Raw genomic sequence first — 16,796 nt, forward strand, 5'->3', positions numbered from 1 at the left:
TCTTTAACATTTGTTTTAGCTTCACAGCGAAATTATTTCTCTGTATATGTCAAAGTTATTCTGTTCAGTTCATTTTCTCTGTCTCCAGATCTCTCTGTATCAAACATCCAACATTAGCAAATTAAACATCCAGTGCACCCAGTGAAACATGCTGGAGAGACTGAACTTTCTTTCTCAAACTATCTTTAACACAGATGTTAAAATGCTTTAGAGGCTCAGTCACACCATCACATTGAAATTATTTCTCTGTATATGTCAAAGTTATTCTGTTCAGTTCATTTTCTCTGTCTCCAGATCTCTCTGTATCAAACATCCAACATTAGGAAATTATCTTACCCTGATACTCCTTTACTTAAGTTGGGAGGGTCATCCCTGGATCTGTCACTTTCCATGGAAACATTGCTGTCCACAGGGGAGTCTGGTCTTTCTTGCTCATGCGACCTTTAACATAGGTTTAAAAATGTTTTTTTACAATTCCAAACTTTAACAATTTTAAAATCTTTAACATTTGTTTTAGCTTCACAGCGAAGTTATCTCTCTGTATATGTCAAAGTTATTCTATTCAGTTCATTTTCTCTGTCTCCAGATCTCTCTGTATCAAACATCCAACATTAGGAAATTATCTTACCCTGATACTCCTTTACTGAAGTTGGGAGGGTCATCCCTGGATCTGTCACTTTTCATGGAAACATAGCTGTTTGCAGGAGAGACTGGTCTTTCTTGCTCATGCGACCTTTAACATAGGTTTAAAAATGTTTTTTTACAATTCCAAACTTTAACAATTTTAAAATCTTTAACATTTGTTTTAGCTTCACAGTGAAATTATTTCTCTGTATATGTCAAAGTTATTCTGTTCAGTTCATTTTCTCTGTCTCCAGATCTCTCTGTATCAAACATCCAACATTAGCAAATTAAACATCCAGTGCACCCAGTGAAACATGCTGGAGAGACTGATCTTTCTTTCTCAAATTATCTTTAACACAGATGTAAAAATGCTTTAGAGGCTCAGTCACACCATCACATTGAAATTATCTCTCTGTATATGTCAAAGTTATTCTGTTCAGTTCATTTTCTCTGTCTCCAAATCTCTCTGTATCAAACATCCAACATTAGGAAATTATCTTACCCTGATACTCCTTCACTTAAGTTGGGAGGGTCATCCCTGGATCTGTCACTTTTCATGGAGACATTGCTGTCCACAGGGGAGTCTGGTCTTTCTTGCTCATGCGACCTTTAACATAGGTTTAAAAATGTTTTTTTACAATTCCAAACTTTAACAATTTTAAAATCTTTAACATTTGTTTTAGCTTCACAGTGAAATTATTTCTCTGTATATGTCAAAGTTATTCTGTTCAGTTCATTTTCTCTGTCTCCAGATCTCTCTGTATCAAACATCCAACATTAGGAAATTATCTTACCCTGATACTCCTTTACTGAAGTTGGGAGGGTCATCCCTGGATCTGTCACTTTTCATGGAAACATAGCTGTTTGCAGGAGAGACTGGTCTTTCTTGCTCATGCGACCTTTAACATAGGTTTAAAAATGTTTTTTTACAATTCCAAACTTTAACAATTTTAAAATCTTTAACATTTGTTTTAGCTTCACAGCGAAATTATTTCTCTGTATATGTCAAAGTTATTCTGTTCAGTTCATTTTCTCTGTCTCCAGATCTCTCTGTATCAAACATCCAACATTAGCAAATTAAACATCCAGTGCACCCAGTGAAACATGCTGGAGAGACTGATCTTTCTTTCTCAAACTATCTTTAACACAGATGTAAAAATGCTTTAGAGGCTCAGTCACACCATCACATTGAAATTATTTCTCTGTATATGTCAAAGTTATTCTGTTCAGTTCATTTTCTCTGTCTCCAGATCTCTCTGTATCAAACATCCGACATTAGGAAATTATCTTACCCTGATACTCCTTTACTGAAGTTGGGAGGGTCATCCCTGGATCTGTCACTTTGCATGGAAACATCCCTGGGTGCAGGAGAGACTGGTCTTTCTCTCTCAAACCATCTTTAACAGAGATTTTAAAATGCTTTAGATGCTCAGTCACACCAGCTTTTAAAGAACAAAATGTCATTCATTCAACAAAATCAGTTCATTTCAATGAAATCACTATGATCAGCATATCCACTCACACAGGTGAAGAGAGTTTTCTAGCTTAACTTTGACCATGTTAACAATAGTAAATACTATATTATTCACCATGTACTTTATATGACTTGACCTTCACATCGTAGTGACATGAGACTGAGCAGATTTAAAAGTTTCACTCACTTGTCAGTTGATGTGTGACTGCCTTGTTCCTCGGACATATTGGTTTTACAGGAAGTGAGGCTGAATACAACAGTGGTTGTATGTTGTTCCTTTCCAAGAGAATTACATTATTTGCAGCTCCTTGTCTTTTTCACAAAGCTGTAGTCCTCTTGTCGTTCTTTCTGGTTTTAGGCTTCCCTTCATCAAAATGGCTGCCCGTCATCTTCTCTAGAGTACAGAGCAGGTTTAAGGCAGTCTCTCCATACTAACCTAGTCAGAGCCCTCTCTGTCCCCAGACCCACTCATTACTGTACTCATACCTTAATCAGTGTTAAATTTCACTTGACACCAACACTGGACAAAAAGGACTCTCACTGTGTCACCAGCCACTGTAGAATTTCCCTGAAAAATAACAAAATTCACTCAGTTCCTCTGATTCCTTTAAGAAATATCTGATCAAAGTCTAGTACTATCTCGTAACTTCTCAGAAAGTTATTGTGGGAGGGCAAAGTCAGCAGTTAATGATTAATAACATCAATATGACTGTAATATTTGGACCTTGACCTTGATATGTAGCTTGGTACACATCAACTATGTAATGATTAGATTAGCTAAATTTCCCTCTCAAAGACTATTAATGTTCAACTCTTCCTGCAACTGAATACTATGCTATAAATGTACCTTTGTATCCTCTGGTTCACTTTTTAGAGCTTCATTAGCCAAAACTAACATACAAAACTCTCTCATCCCCTCTGCTTTGTTTTACATCTATATAATTAATTTATATACAATGTTTTCTTTCATATTCATTTTGTGTTTTTATAATTATATGTCCCGTTCATGTGCTTTGAGTTTTTATCCTGTGTTACACATTGTGTCGCAGTATGTATTATTAAAGTACATGATTAAGTACACAGACAGCATCAATCTTACCAGTATAGAGGAATTTAAAATCCTTGAATCATGTGTATTTCACAAAGCCATTCTCTGTAATGGAGGCTGTACTCTCGCTACAGCTTTCCTCCCTTATGGCAGCTCTGACAGTTTCACTTTGAGTTGCATTTTTAGTCAGCAGCAAACATTTCCCTCCCCCCTGAAAGCTACTGATTGATAATATAGGGAAAATAGTCATTAATTTATAATGAGTTCTTAATATTAACCTAAGTTGCCTTGCGCTTAATTTATTATAGTCTCTTGTCTTCTTTTACATCCTGTGAAACACTTTATAGCTGTTGTTTTAAAAATCCTTCTTCAGGGAACGGTGACAGCTGCTTGACTGTAATGTTCTGAGAAAGACAGAAGACAGAGAAAAGATACAAAGTCAGATATAAAGGGACAGATGTTAGATAAAGACAGGTTGACACAAAGTGAGGAAGATAAAGACAGAGCGGGTTCGAGAAGGGCAGACATGAGGAGAGAAGGCAGAAAGGAGACTAAAGGTGTCAGTATGCTCTAACCAAATGCTTGTTGGATGGCTGAATGTCTGAAACCTCTTCTGCCCACACCTTTCTGACATCAGAACTGGGGAGACTGCATATGACAATTTCTTTAACTTTCCGAAACCAACAACTCAACACTCACGTTCACTTCATTTAGAGAAGTAGCAGGTTTTTCACTCCGACTTCAAGTGTGGCCTTTCTCAACAGCTACAAACAATTTTGTCCTCCAACATGATGGGACGCGCTTCATACACACAAGCATAACAAGTCCTTCGGTTCAAGGTTCAGCTTTATTGTCATTATACAGGTTTGCACAATGTAGTCGTTGCCCCCTTCATGATACACACAGAACATTTAAATAAAACAAAGAAATCTAAGTAGAACAGAATAAAAATCAAAATAAGTGTCAAAATAGAACAAGGTCGAATAATCAAAAAACCCTGTAATAATAGATAGTAGCACTGACAGAAGAAAGAAAAAAAAACTATATTTACAATGGAAAACACTGTATACAGTTATACATATATACACACATACAGGTCAGTAAAGATCAATAACAGAAGATTTTTTCCATCACAACATTTTTCAGACATGACAACATAAATGACAGAAACCAACAACCTTTCCATATCTTTACACATCAGAATCTTATTAGTTTTTTACTATTTCAGTCTTAAGTAGATTTTGCAGTCTTACAGGCACATAAATATTACAAAATTAAATCCCCCCAGCATCCATGTCCTACATTAGATTTAAACAACTGTGGCAACATATTATGACTTTCACATACGGTTTGTATACAGAACTTAGTTTTAGTTTTTCTATGACACTTTCCATTTTTATTACAGTCCAACACGTTTAAACATTCTAACATGAAATATATTGTAGAAGAAACTGATTTGAAACTTGAGTAAAACAAAACTATTCCAAGAGACAGGAGTAAAGCTGAACAAATGCTGTACTTTTGCTCCTGTCTTTATGCTCATATATCTGCAGCATGTTTACTTCCTGCTCTACTTTCATTGATTTAGGCAAATTTATAAAGTAAGAATAATACAGCAGCTTAATAAATTCACAGAAACAACTAGCCACAGAGAAGTCGGTTTAAATAGTTGTCCTCTGAAGTATCAAAATGGTTTTAATTTTGTGAACACCATATACATGAAAAGAAAACATATTTGTGATTAAAAAAAGAAAAGGTGTTAACGTTTTGCATGCAAAGAAACTTTGACAACATGCTGTGAGATGTCTGAGGAACAGGTAAAATATCACAGTTTTACAACAATTTAATCTACGTATATATAATGTGATAAGGGCAACCAAATATGATCTGCAATGTTAATATCCTAGCCCAACCGATACTGATTTTTTGGGCTGATGCCAATGCCAATATTAGGGAGTAAAAAATTGGCCGATAATCTTACAGAATACATACATGAGCACACATCAGTGCACTGGGAATTTATTATAAAGAACAATGAATAAAAAAAACGCATAGAACAAAAAAAAACATATGCATATATTAAATTTGAACTAAGAAAATGGATGAAATATACATAAAATGCTGCCTATAGAACTTTAAAAAAAATATTGGCACATGTCGGACAACATATATCTGTGATAGGCCAATATCGGCCGATAATATTGACTGACCTATATATAGGTCAGGCTCTAGTTAATATATTGACTTACAGTAACAGGTGAAGTAAAAGATCATGACTTTGGAATGTTTCATATTATTGTATTGAAATGATGCAGGCATGCTTTTGCTAGGTTGTCAAGTGGAGCATCAAGTGATCACTACATTACACTTTTTCCCATTGCAGAGAGGTTCAGTAGATCTCACACAAAGTCACAGAGCCCTTCTCAAACCAGAAGCCTGGGTAGAGGGGTTGTGTGAATTTGGCACGGAAGGTGTGTATGACGCTCAGCTTTCCAGATGTGACACTGTAATAAGTCAGAGTGCCACCTTCCCAATCCAGAAGTACTGCTATTTTTTGGCAAGGACGCTCTTTAATACATTTAGAATCCTTCCCATGCATGGCCTTGTATCCAGTCTTTGAGCAGAGCAAACTCCAGGACTTCTTATTGCATCCTAGGCCACCACTGCTGTCCCATGTTCTACTCATTTCTTTATATGCCACTGCGATGCCGACCGTCCCTCTCCACTCCACCTCCCAGTAGCAGAAGCCTTTCAAACCCTCCTCACACAACACCTGACTCCTCTTAAACCTGTCCTTGTTTTCAGGTCGTGACACCTTCTCCTTCACATTCTCCTTAGTTTTTACTCCTCTGTTCCCTTCAGACAGAACAAGCCTTCTGCTGGCTGTGTTTTCATCAAACCTCAGAGCTTCAAAATCTGATAGAAAAACAAAGAACACATAATTCAGCGTGTTTCATGTTTTTTGTGCAGTCAAAAGACTAAACACATTGACTTGTTTAAATTGTTTTCAAATACCAAAAAAAAATCAAGATACGTCATATGTCTAAATTAAATGACCAACAATGTACAGTGTATACATTATTAGACAAAGGCACATCATCTGACCCTCATTTCAAAATGATCAGATATCAGCTTGGTGTCTATACTGAAGTGATAAAATATTTGAGATCATAAAAAGACTTACACTTCTTCAGCCCTGGCTTTAACCGACGTTCTCCACCATGGTCCAAACTGTACAAAATGAAGGAAGAAACAGAAATTTCCAACTTCAATACAATACTTTGAAAAGTCTTGATATTTGCTGTTATTTCTAGTACCTGGCTGAGTAGGGGGAGGTGGTTCAGTCATGAGTCACCTTCACAACTGCTACCTTACAAACTGTCTTGGGGGTCAACCATAATATAAGACCTCATATATAAATATGTAATTACCTACTGTTTTTATACTTTAGAGCAATACAGGTTGCAAAGGCTTTGAAACTGTTTCCATCTTTAGCAGCCTAACAGTGAGTGAGAGGAAGCAGGGCAGCTCGAGTGTTCGGGAGAGATGTATGCGTGTGTGTGTGTTCGTGTAAGTAGTTCAATGTCAAAGACAAGGAGTAGGAAAGTGCATTTGATATAGAATGAATACAGCAAAAAATGAATGTTGGTACCATTTAAAATTTTCAGTATTGATATGTATCAAAAAAGCAATATTTTAACAAAACAAAATGTTCGACTGGCAAGCAGGAGCACACCCAATTTTACATGACTAAAAGTTTAAAATGAACAGAGGACACTGTGCTTTGAAGGGCAGCTAGCTTGCATATTAGAGTTGTTTATTTTCCAAAAGCAGCTGGATCCTGTGGTTGTACGCACCACTGTCATTGAACAAATCAGTGGCATCTATGCATTACTTCCTATTCAAAAAATTAGGCTGCTGAGCTATTAACCTTATCTGCAGTGCTTGTTTAGGCTAATTTTGTACTGAACTGAATGTGACAGCTTGGACTAGCAACAGATGGAACGTACTACTGAACTGAATACAGTCAATTCAATGCTAAACATCACGTCTGCATGAACGATGATGCAACTGCTTAGCTTAGCTTATTACGAACAACAAAAACACTGACTATAAAACTTTGGACTGAACTGAACTTGATGAGTCACAAGATTTTGCCTTAGTGCATAGGTAGTCTCAGTATAGCCCACTCCAGGAGAAGCAGCTGTACTGTATGTACTTTAGACTTATAAACACTTATCCTGACGTCTTAACATACCGGAGTGTCTTCAGCTTCATCTTTGGATCCTCAACTATAGCAGAGAGAGTCGACACCCCTTTGTCTCCAGGATGATTGTATCTTAGATCGAGGTGTTTCAGGTGGGAGGCTGTGTTGGACTTGAGAGCTGAGACCAGGAAAGAGCAGCCTTTTTCTGTCACCTGACAACCCACCAGTCTGCAGACCACACACACACACACACACACCTTAAGTTAAGAGATAATTGTGAAAATTATCACATACACAACACTGAAATAATGGATGATACCAAGTACTCCACAATGTGGGAGGATGAGTCCACTAAGTGTCCTTTCAGTGGACATTTGTCAGACAATCAAACATTTATTTTCAGCAGCCATAAACATCTAAAATAGAAGTTTGATGATGAATTGTTATACTTTGTTGAACTGTGTTAATTAACCTTTTATAGCAGCAATTTATGTTAAAAGAAAAATAAAGTTTGTTTTGTTTTCAATGGGCCCATTTACAAGCACCTAAATATTGTAGCTATATGGGCCTTTAACCTCGCTATATGGCTATAATTTCTACAACATACATGACTTGTTCGTTCACATAGAAAATCAATTCATAATATCACATCAAAGGTTTTATTATTTTATTTTGGTACTTGTTGCTGGTGAGGTTTTCATTATTCAACAAAAAATATATCACAGTGTCTTATTGAGAGCCAAAGGGAAACCGAAAAATGCATGTGCAAAGTCTTTAGAAAGGCACTCACTTTACTTACTCTGAGTCTTTATTCTGTGCTCTAAAGATACAAATTTACTAGCTTTTGCTGCATTGCTCAATGGGCTTTTTTGCACTTTGGGATAACTTCAATCTAAACATAGCATTCTCCCATCCCTGATACTGATATTGTGTGGGTTTTCTGTCACTCCTTAAAAACCATAAAATGCACAGAAAATGTAATGTACACTTACTTGAGAATCTCTAGTTTACATTGCACACTCTCTAGACCATCAGCAAGTAGTTGTACACCTGAATCCAGCAGATCATTGTCACTCAGGTCCAGCTTTGTGAGGTTGGAGGACGCGGAGCTGAGGACTGAGGATGACAGACCTTTGCAGGATTCCTCAGAGAGCTCACACCAACTCAGTCTGTGAAAATATTTGTAATTACAATCCTACCAGAAACAACGGCTACAGCAAAGTCAAAATGTGACACTAGTGGTGCTACAAACTTGTTATCTCATTTATTCCCGATATTGTTAATTCAGGAACACCCAAGATAGGAAGCTGCTGTTGTGCTGGCCAACTTTGTTTAATAATTTGGCTTTTTGATATGGCACAGTTTTGCAGAATCTTAAACTAATGAAGTTAGCTAGTACTGGTACTGGCCTTGTTTGTTTTATTTGATGGGTTTAGTCACATGCTGCCATTGCTGATAACATGCTGGTTAGTTACATGTGACCCAGAAACTGATGTCAGCCAAACAGTGTTAGCTTGCTTTGGAGGATAGTGCTAACTGTGTGGGAGCAGGTAAAGGGGGAGGTGGGACTCTGGGAGCCTTTTCTGTGTCATGGACCCCACTAAATGGAACATGAGTTATTGAAAGGGTTCCTTTTCCAATTGTAAGACTATTGGACCTAAATGAACAGGGATGGTGGCTGGACTACTGAACAGGTAATAGCATTTGCAGGAAACTGTCTATCGAGCCAGTGGGCCAAGCCAACAGCCTGAGCAGATACAATGTACTGTTCTGGTTAAGCAACTGAGTATCTCCTCTTTGCTTTGGGCAAGGGTAGGACTCAAAGGCATTTAACTGTATGTTAGGTCAAGGTTAGAGGGCTCAATAGATTTATGATAGCACAGCTTAAAACCTACTGTAGGGCCTAAAAAAGGCTCAGAAAAGTTTGGTACATTTTACCATTTGTACTGATAAAACATGAAGCCTACTTGTAGCCCACCTAGCCCACATGGACAGACACACAAGAGGACTAAATAAAGCAGATTTTACCTGCTTCATTTGCTCAAATGTGACTTATTATAAATGCCAGCTCATCGTTAGACCAATTTGGGCCATAAGAAAAATAGCAAACATCAGTTTTGAAGTAAAGATTTACTTTGAGTGTTGCATATAGCAACATAACAAAATTGTAATTGAAATTATTTTTAAAAGTACTCACAAAGTAGTTTTTGAGACTTTGACCACCGGCAACATTCCTAGAAGAACTTTCTCTGACCTCAGGTACTTTTTCAGATCAAACACATCAAGGTTCTCATCTGATGTCAGCAGCACGTACGTCAGAGCTGACCACTGGGAGGCAGAAAACTTTTCAAATGCCTGTGTTTCTGAGCTCAGGTACTTTTTGACTTCTTCCACAAGAGAGTTGTCATTCAGCTCATTCAGACAGTGAAAAAGATTGAGGTTTTTGTCACTGAACACTGCCTCAATCTTCTCTTTGATGTACTTAATTACTTCGTTGTTGGTCTTGTTATTTCCTGTCTTTTGCTGCAGTTCTTTCAGTAGATTCTGATTAGTCTCAAGCGAAAGTCCAAGCAGGAAGCGGAGAAACAGATCCCAGTCTCCATTTTTGCTATCTAAAGCCTTGTTCACTGCTGTCTTGTAGAGGTCTGATTGGTTTGGTTGATCTGGTTTGATAAGCAGATTTTCACCTGTGTTATTGAATGTGTGAAAGACATAAAAAGCTGCCAGGAACTCTTGAATGCTTAAGTGTACAAAGCAGAACAATTTCTGTTGGTATAGCTCACAGCTTTCTTGTTTGATTTGAGTGAATAATCCTGAGAAGACTGCAGTTTCTGTGATGTCAATCCCACACTCTGTTAGGTGCTCTTCAGTGAAGAGAAGGTTTCCTTTCTCTAGCTCTTCGAAAGCCAGTTTCCCCAAAGATAGGACTGTTTCCCTGTTCCTTGTATTCCAGCATGAATCTGTCTCATCTCCACCATACTTCACATTAGCCTGTCTGCATTGCAACAGAAGAAAGTGTATGTACATGTCAGTCAGAGTCTTGGGCATCCCCTCCTCTTGGTTTCGGCTCACAAAGTCCTCCAGAACTTTTGCAGTGATCCAACAGAAGACCGGGATGTGACACATGATATAAATGCTCCTTGATTTCTTCACATGTGAGAGGATCTTTTCAGCCAGATCCTTATCACTGAATCGCTTCCTGAAGTACTCCTCCTTCTGCTCGTCATTGAATCCTCGCACCTCTGTAACCCGATCAACTTTATCAGCAGGGATACAGTTGGATGCTGCAGGTCGGGAGGTGATCCAGATTTGAGCTTTGGGAAGAAGGTGTCCTTGGATGAGGTTTGTCAGCAGAACATTCACTGATGTCGGCTTTCTCACATCTGTCCAATAATTACATTCACTGAAGTCAAGATTAAGGCGACATTCATCAAGGCCATCCAGGACGATCAGAATTTGGTACTTGTTATAGTCGATTATTTCTGATGTCTCCATAGCTGGGAAGAACTGATGAATGAGATCCTCTAAACTATGTTCGTTCTCTTTTCTCAAATTCAGCTCCCGAAGAGGAAATGGAAATGTATAATATATGTTTTCGTTGGCAGTACCCTCAGCCCAGTCAAGCATGTACTTCATTGAGGCAAATGTTTTTCCAATGCCTGCCAATCCAATTGTTAGCACAGTTCTGATGGGTTTCTTTTCTCCAGGTGCAGGTTTGAAGATGTCACAATATTTAATTAATGTTTCTTCTGTCACTGGTTTAAACTTTGCCTCTTGAACCTCTCTGGATTCATGCTGCTGATTGACGTCTCCCCTCTCGCCCTCTACGATGTAGAGATCTGTGTAGATCTCATTCAGTAGAGCTGATGTTTTCTGCCTATCAATCCCCTCAGACACGAGCTTAAATCGCTCCTTCAGCTGAGATTTGAGTTCCCGTTGACTTTTGACATTAGGTTTCACTGTAAGAAAACATTTTTAAAAGTTATTGTAGACAGAAATTAGCCAATAGTTGTGATTAAATGTTTGGGGCTCAATCATAGTGCAGTTAATTCAATCTTAACTACAGCGCCAAGGATTAAGTGGTTGTTGTTGTATTTCTTTTGTTGGGTACACTATATTTAAATTATTTTTTAAGTGTAGTAGTTAAATGAAGTAGTTTTAGTCAGATGTAGATTATAGGTCATTTATAGGTATAGAGTGTCATGCTACCAGGTTTGAGACTGCCAGTAAATAAGTAGTTAATTACATTTCTTGTTATATTTCTTTCATTACTCAGTACAGAGGGGGGAGGGTGGGGAGTGAAGTGAAAGATAACGTTTCACTCAAGTTGACGTTAAGCTAGTTACTGTTAGTGCAACCAAACCTTTATTACTGGCTAAGACAAACAAGTACCTCCTCCTCTCTACCAGCAGTACCTGTGGGCAGTGAATCACATCTGCACAGAGGACAGGAAATACAGCTTGCACAGAGAGCAGCTGCACACGCATGCTGCACAGTGCCAGAAACAGGTTGTAATAATGAAAAGGAAAAACTATTAAATTGGGGGATTAATGGGAGTAATTACCGATCAGGAGCACAGCTAGACAAAGGGTTAAATTGTGAGTGTTGGCAGGTATGCCCTGTTATCCCTAATGTGTTGCTACATACTGTTAAAATAAAGGGAAATATCCACATCACTTACAACTGTCTCTCTCTCTGTCTGTCTGAGAGAGAGAAGGCAGCCTGCTTCCTCACCGGAAGAAGTTTCTCATCAGTCTCAGCAGAAGCCACCAGCCACCACTACCAGTGTCTGCACTCTATGGCAGGATTTATCTTGCTGCTGCTGATTTTTTCCTCCACCCTTTCCTTTCCTTTTGGGATTTGAAATTCAAAGTCAATATGTCAAACATGACTTGGGACTTGTATCATGCATGAAATGGAGTTTTTTATATCATAGATGTTAAAGGGGTTGGACAAACAAAGGAATGGCTACAGCTGGTTGAGATTTAAACCAACACTTACAGAGTCTGAATTATTAGAAGCTTCACAAATAAAGTTTCGTTTCTCATTTGATGACTGTTTTGAGCATTTTTGGATATTTCTTGGCCACTGTTTGCTTTGACTGTGATTGCACACTTATTTATGAAGCGTTGACAGCCTTCATCTACTTTTATAAGCTTACCTCGTATTTGTGTCTTCATGTCAACAAATTCATCAGGCACCTTTTCAGCACCTGAAGGTCGGGAGGTTATCCAGAGCTGAGCAGAAGGAAACAGGTTTCCTCTGATGAGGTTTGTCAGTAGCACATCCACCGAGGCTGGCTCTCTGATGTCCGTCAAGATGTCATTGTTGTCAAAGTCAAGAGGAAGTTCACAGGTGTCCAAACCATCCAGAACAAATACAACTTTGAAATGTTCATAGTTAGAGATTACAGATTCTTTGGTTTCCTCAAAGAAATCATTAAGAAGTCCCAACAAACTGAATCTTTTCTCTTTTATCGAATTTAGCTTTGAGAAACTGAGAGGAAATATAACCTCTAGATCATCTTTGGCTTGGCCAAACACTGACATTGTTGACTTGATAAACCGATTGATAAGTGAAGACTTTTTGTCATTTTTAGCCCACTCTTGTGTGAATTTCTGTGCATGGAAGGATTTTCCAATACCAGCGTCTCCAGTGGTCAGCACGGTTCTAACTTTTTGATCATTTTTACATTTGAAGATTTCAGATATTGAATTCACTTGTGTCACTGATTTCACCACAGTCCGTCCAGTTTTCTCTTCATCTTTGACTTTTCTTCTTCTGTCTTCTTCTATGATGTGTTCTATGTTTTCCTGGTCAGGATGATTCATGTCTTTCACTTGAGTCTTTTCTTGATAACTTTTCTTCAGGTTTGATACCAGCTGTTGCCGCCGCTTCAAGGTCTCTGAATAACCAAAACAAAGTTAAGCACATTATTGACGATTAAGGATAAATGCAGCATGAATCAATTATCTTTAACAATTATTAGTCAATGAATCTAATAGCCAATAGACAAAAAAATAATTCCCAACTATTCTGATAATCAATTAATTGTTTCAAGTAATTTTTAAAGAAAAAAATTGAATTCTCTTGTTTCATGTGAATATTTTCTGGTTTCTTTAGTTCTCTATGACAATAAACTGAATATATTTTGGTTTTGGACTGTTGGTCAGGACAAAACAATTACAATTTGTCATGTATACCAGCATTTGTAATATTTATTTAATTTCATATTTCCCAGTCTGACCAAAATAATGACGATACAGATCACAAAATGTGAGTGATCAAAAAGAGTATGAGCCATGAAAATATATTATCATCACAGTTTCATACCTTGACATTCTGTCACTTTGTGAATATATGGCGTAGGAATCTTGTCGACTCCTGAAGGGTGAGAGATGATCCAGAGACGAGCAGAGGGAAGCAAATTCCCCTTGATGAGGTTTGTTAGCAGCACATCCATCGAGGCTCGTTCTTTCATATCAGACAGGTCCTTGTTCTTTTCAAAGTCAAGAGGAAGTTTACATTCTTCCAAGCCATCAAGGACAAAGACTATTTCACATTCATCATAGGAGTAAACTACTGGTTGTTCGATGCTGGTAAGGAAATGGAGTAAATCTTCCATGCTTTGAACTTCATCTCTCAGCTCGCTGAAATTGAGTCGGACAATCAAGTCTATGTTTTTGTTGGATTTCCCATTTGCCCAGTCGACCATAAACAGCCTTGTTTGAAATGTTTTACCAACACCAGCCTCTCCCTTCATTAGTACTGTTCGCACTTTGTTTTTCTTTGAATGAAATATATCATTGTATGTTTGTACTAATTTGTGATTACGTTCCTTCTTTTTCACTGTCTCATAGAGTTCTGTATCATGTTGACTCAGTTCCTCTTTATAATCTTCAAGGATTCTCTTCTTTTGGTCTGCTGTGAATTTGTGTTTGGCATCTTCCTCTGAGAAAATACAACAGACATGATCAAGACCACTCAAAGAAAGCAGTACACATTAATTGCAATAAATTCATATTCAACAATATGATGGCAGCTATAGTGTCATATCATTGTCATATTGGATTATACCTTCAATTAAAGCCCAGAGAGGAAATTAGCAATAGGAATTTGAAATGTATCTATGAAAATACAATATTTTACTTTTGAAATTTTAATTCTTCTGTCAAACATACTGACTTTAAGCCTGATTTAATCTGTGTGTTGTTCCTTGTTTGAATACCTAAATCTTTGCTGAAGTTGAGTGGGTCATCCTCAGACTGGTCAGTTTTCATGGAGGCGCTGCTGACTTGTGTCTGTGACACAGGTGGGCTGCAACACAGAAAAAAATATTTTAGAATGTTTCTGTCAATACAAAAAAATATTTTAGTGTTAAAAGATGTGGCTGACAATTTTCTATATTTTTCATATTGTCAACAAATCTCATGTGCGGAGCCAAACCAACAATGAACTCATCCTACTTTCAAGTATTGTGATTGTATCCAAAGTCTGATATATCATATTCCTCTGTGCCGCAGACCTCCATTGTTGTCCAAAAACTATTATAATACTTGAATGAGCCACACAGCTGCACTGGGTAACATGTTCCTTCGTCCATGAATAGTTTGGTTACCATAGCTTGTTTAGAAACAGCTCCAAAGAGTAAACATAGTGATAAGATAGTGACCTGCCAATGTGCATCGCAATGTGGTTTTGTTTACAGAGCTTCGCTAGCTTGTTGTACTACATAACACAACCTCTTGACTTTGTACTGAAGTTCTCTGATAAATTTATCATGTAGTGCAAAGTCAAGAGGTTTTTTATGTAGCTAGCAAAGCTCTGTAAGCAAAATTGTGTTCCTGTGCATGCATGGCGTCCGTCATACCAGGATCCTCTCTCCTGAGGTGTAGAGAGCTGGGGCCTGTTTCAAAAAGCGAGATTAGTGAAAACTAAACTTTGTTCACCCTGAGATGAGGGAAACTCTGGGTTTTCAGTTGCAGAAAGAGAGCTAACTTAAACTTGGGGTCAGTTACTGCAGTAACTGACTCTGTGAAACTAACCTGTGAGCTGGTAGGTTTTCTTCAACAAACCCTAAGTTTCTCTTTGTCTCCTCCCTCTTACAGAGCCAGACACGCTGTTTTATTTCCTCATTCATTCAGTCCATATCAAAGCGCATTCATTAGCGGACGTTCACTATCTGTCAGAATCTAAATTCTCGTTGGATATTAGTTTAGTTACTCAAAACTTTCTAAAGTTACCGCTTTTATGTGCATCAGTCATTTCTTTGAACAGCGTTTTTTCTCTCACATTCAAATATTACACAGTGTGAATTCACCCTCAGCTCAGAATAAAACCTCAGCATGTCCTTCTATTATAACACTGTGACTCTGTCAGTTTGTTAGAGCAGCTCCTGACCTGAAATCTTTATTGCACATAATTTGTAATCTCAGTTTAAATTGAAACAATCTGTATGAAGCTTTAGACATGTGAGATCAATGAATAATGATCTCTGCACTGATTCAACATCATTCCTATAATATTGTAGATTATATGTTAATATGCTTAGTGAGCAGGATTATGGTGCGGCTGCAGAATGTAGTTTGAAAGTGAGATTTTTAAATAGGGAGCATAATCTTAACGTGTTTTAACAGCATTTCAGTGACAATGTTTAAATTTACTACATTTGTTGAAGCAGCTGAAATAAAGTCACTGAATCTTGTTGAGCTGAAATACAAATAGATGTCTAACAATTTAAAATATTCTGTATTTTAACCTCAACACCTTTTAAAGTACAAATCAACAAACACATTATTACTGATCAGACTGTGAGCTTATGAAACAGAGTTAGTGATTCCACTTGCCATAACTAACCATCTTGCCATGTTTTGTTATTGAATACGCACTGAATCTAATTCATTATTAGTTACCCAACTCTTTTAATATTATGTTATTTACTTTGTTACTCTTACAATGTGTAAGCTACTACAGAGTCCTATTTTTGAGCTTGTACTTTGAACACCTCTTGAACGGACCCTTGCAGACTTCGCGGGTGCACCCCGTGTTCGGTCACCAGTCTGCTATGCCCGGTGCATAGCAGACCCAGTGGTCGACTTGTACTAAGCTCCGTTCATGTTTTATGGGTAAAAGTGTGTGTTATTTGAATGATATGTTGAGAGTAACCACAAGCGTTGGTAACAACATGGGTGTGTGTAATATACGTGTAGTAATTTATTGAACCGGTTATCGGTGATCTTGCTAGCTCAATGTTAGCTTGTAGCTACTGCTTGTGATGCAACTGGATATCGGCAGCGAGTGATTAATTTTGTTTTGTTTCAGTGTGTATTTTCTGCAACTGCTGCTTGAGAGTTGGCTGTGGAGAGCTAATGCCATTGTGTTTGTTACCAGAATAAATCCAGGTCAGAGCTGAGAAGTGACTGTGTGCGTGTCATCCTTAACAC

General features: G+C 37.8%; 1 protein-coding gene across 2 annotated transcripts in view; it reads right to left on the minus strand.

Moving 5' to 3' along the window:
- LOC137184226 (uncharacterized) overlaps positions 1-16,796 on the minus strand; it is a 63,292-nt gene that overhangs the window by 38,480 nt on the left and 8,016 nt on the right. For both annotated transcript variants that reach the window (XM_067591693.1, XM_067591692.1), the window contains exons 3-5: positions 14,582-14,670; positions 13,687-14,304; positions 12,515-13,258 (exon numbers count right to left, since the gene is read on the minus strand). In XM_067591693.1, coding sequence (XP_067447794.1) covers positions 12,515-13,258; positions 13,687-14,304; positions 14,582-14,670 — 1,451 coding nt within the window. The remainder of the gene's footprint in view (positions 1-12,514; positions 13,259-13,686; positions 14,305-14,581; positions 14,671-16,796) is intronic.

Source organism: Thunnus thynnus, chromosome 6 (genome assembly GCF_963924715.1).
Source record: "Thunnus thynnus chromosome 6, fThuThy2.1, whole genome shotgun sequence".
Lineage (NCBI taxonomy): Eukaryota > Metazoa > Chordata > Actinopteri > Scombriformes > Scombridae > Thunnus > Thunnus thynnus.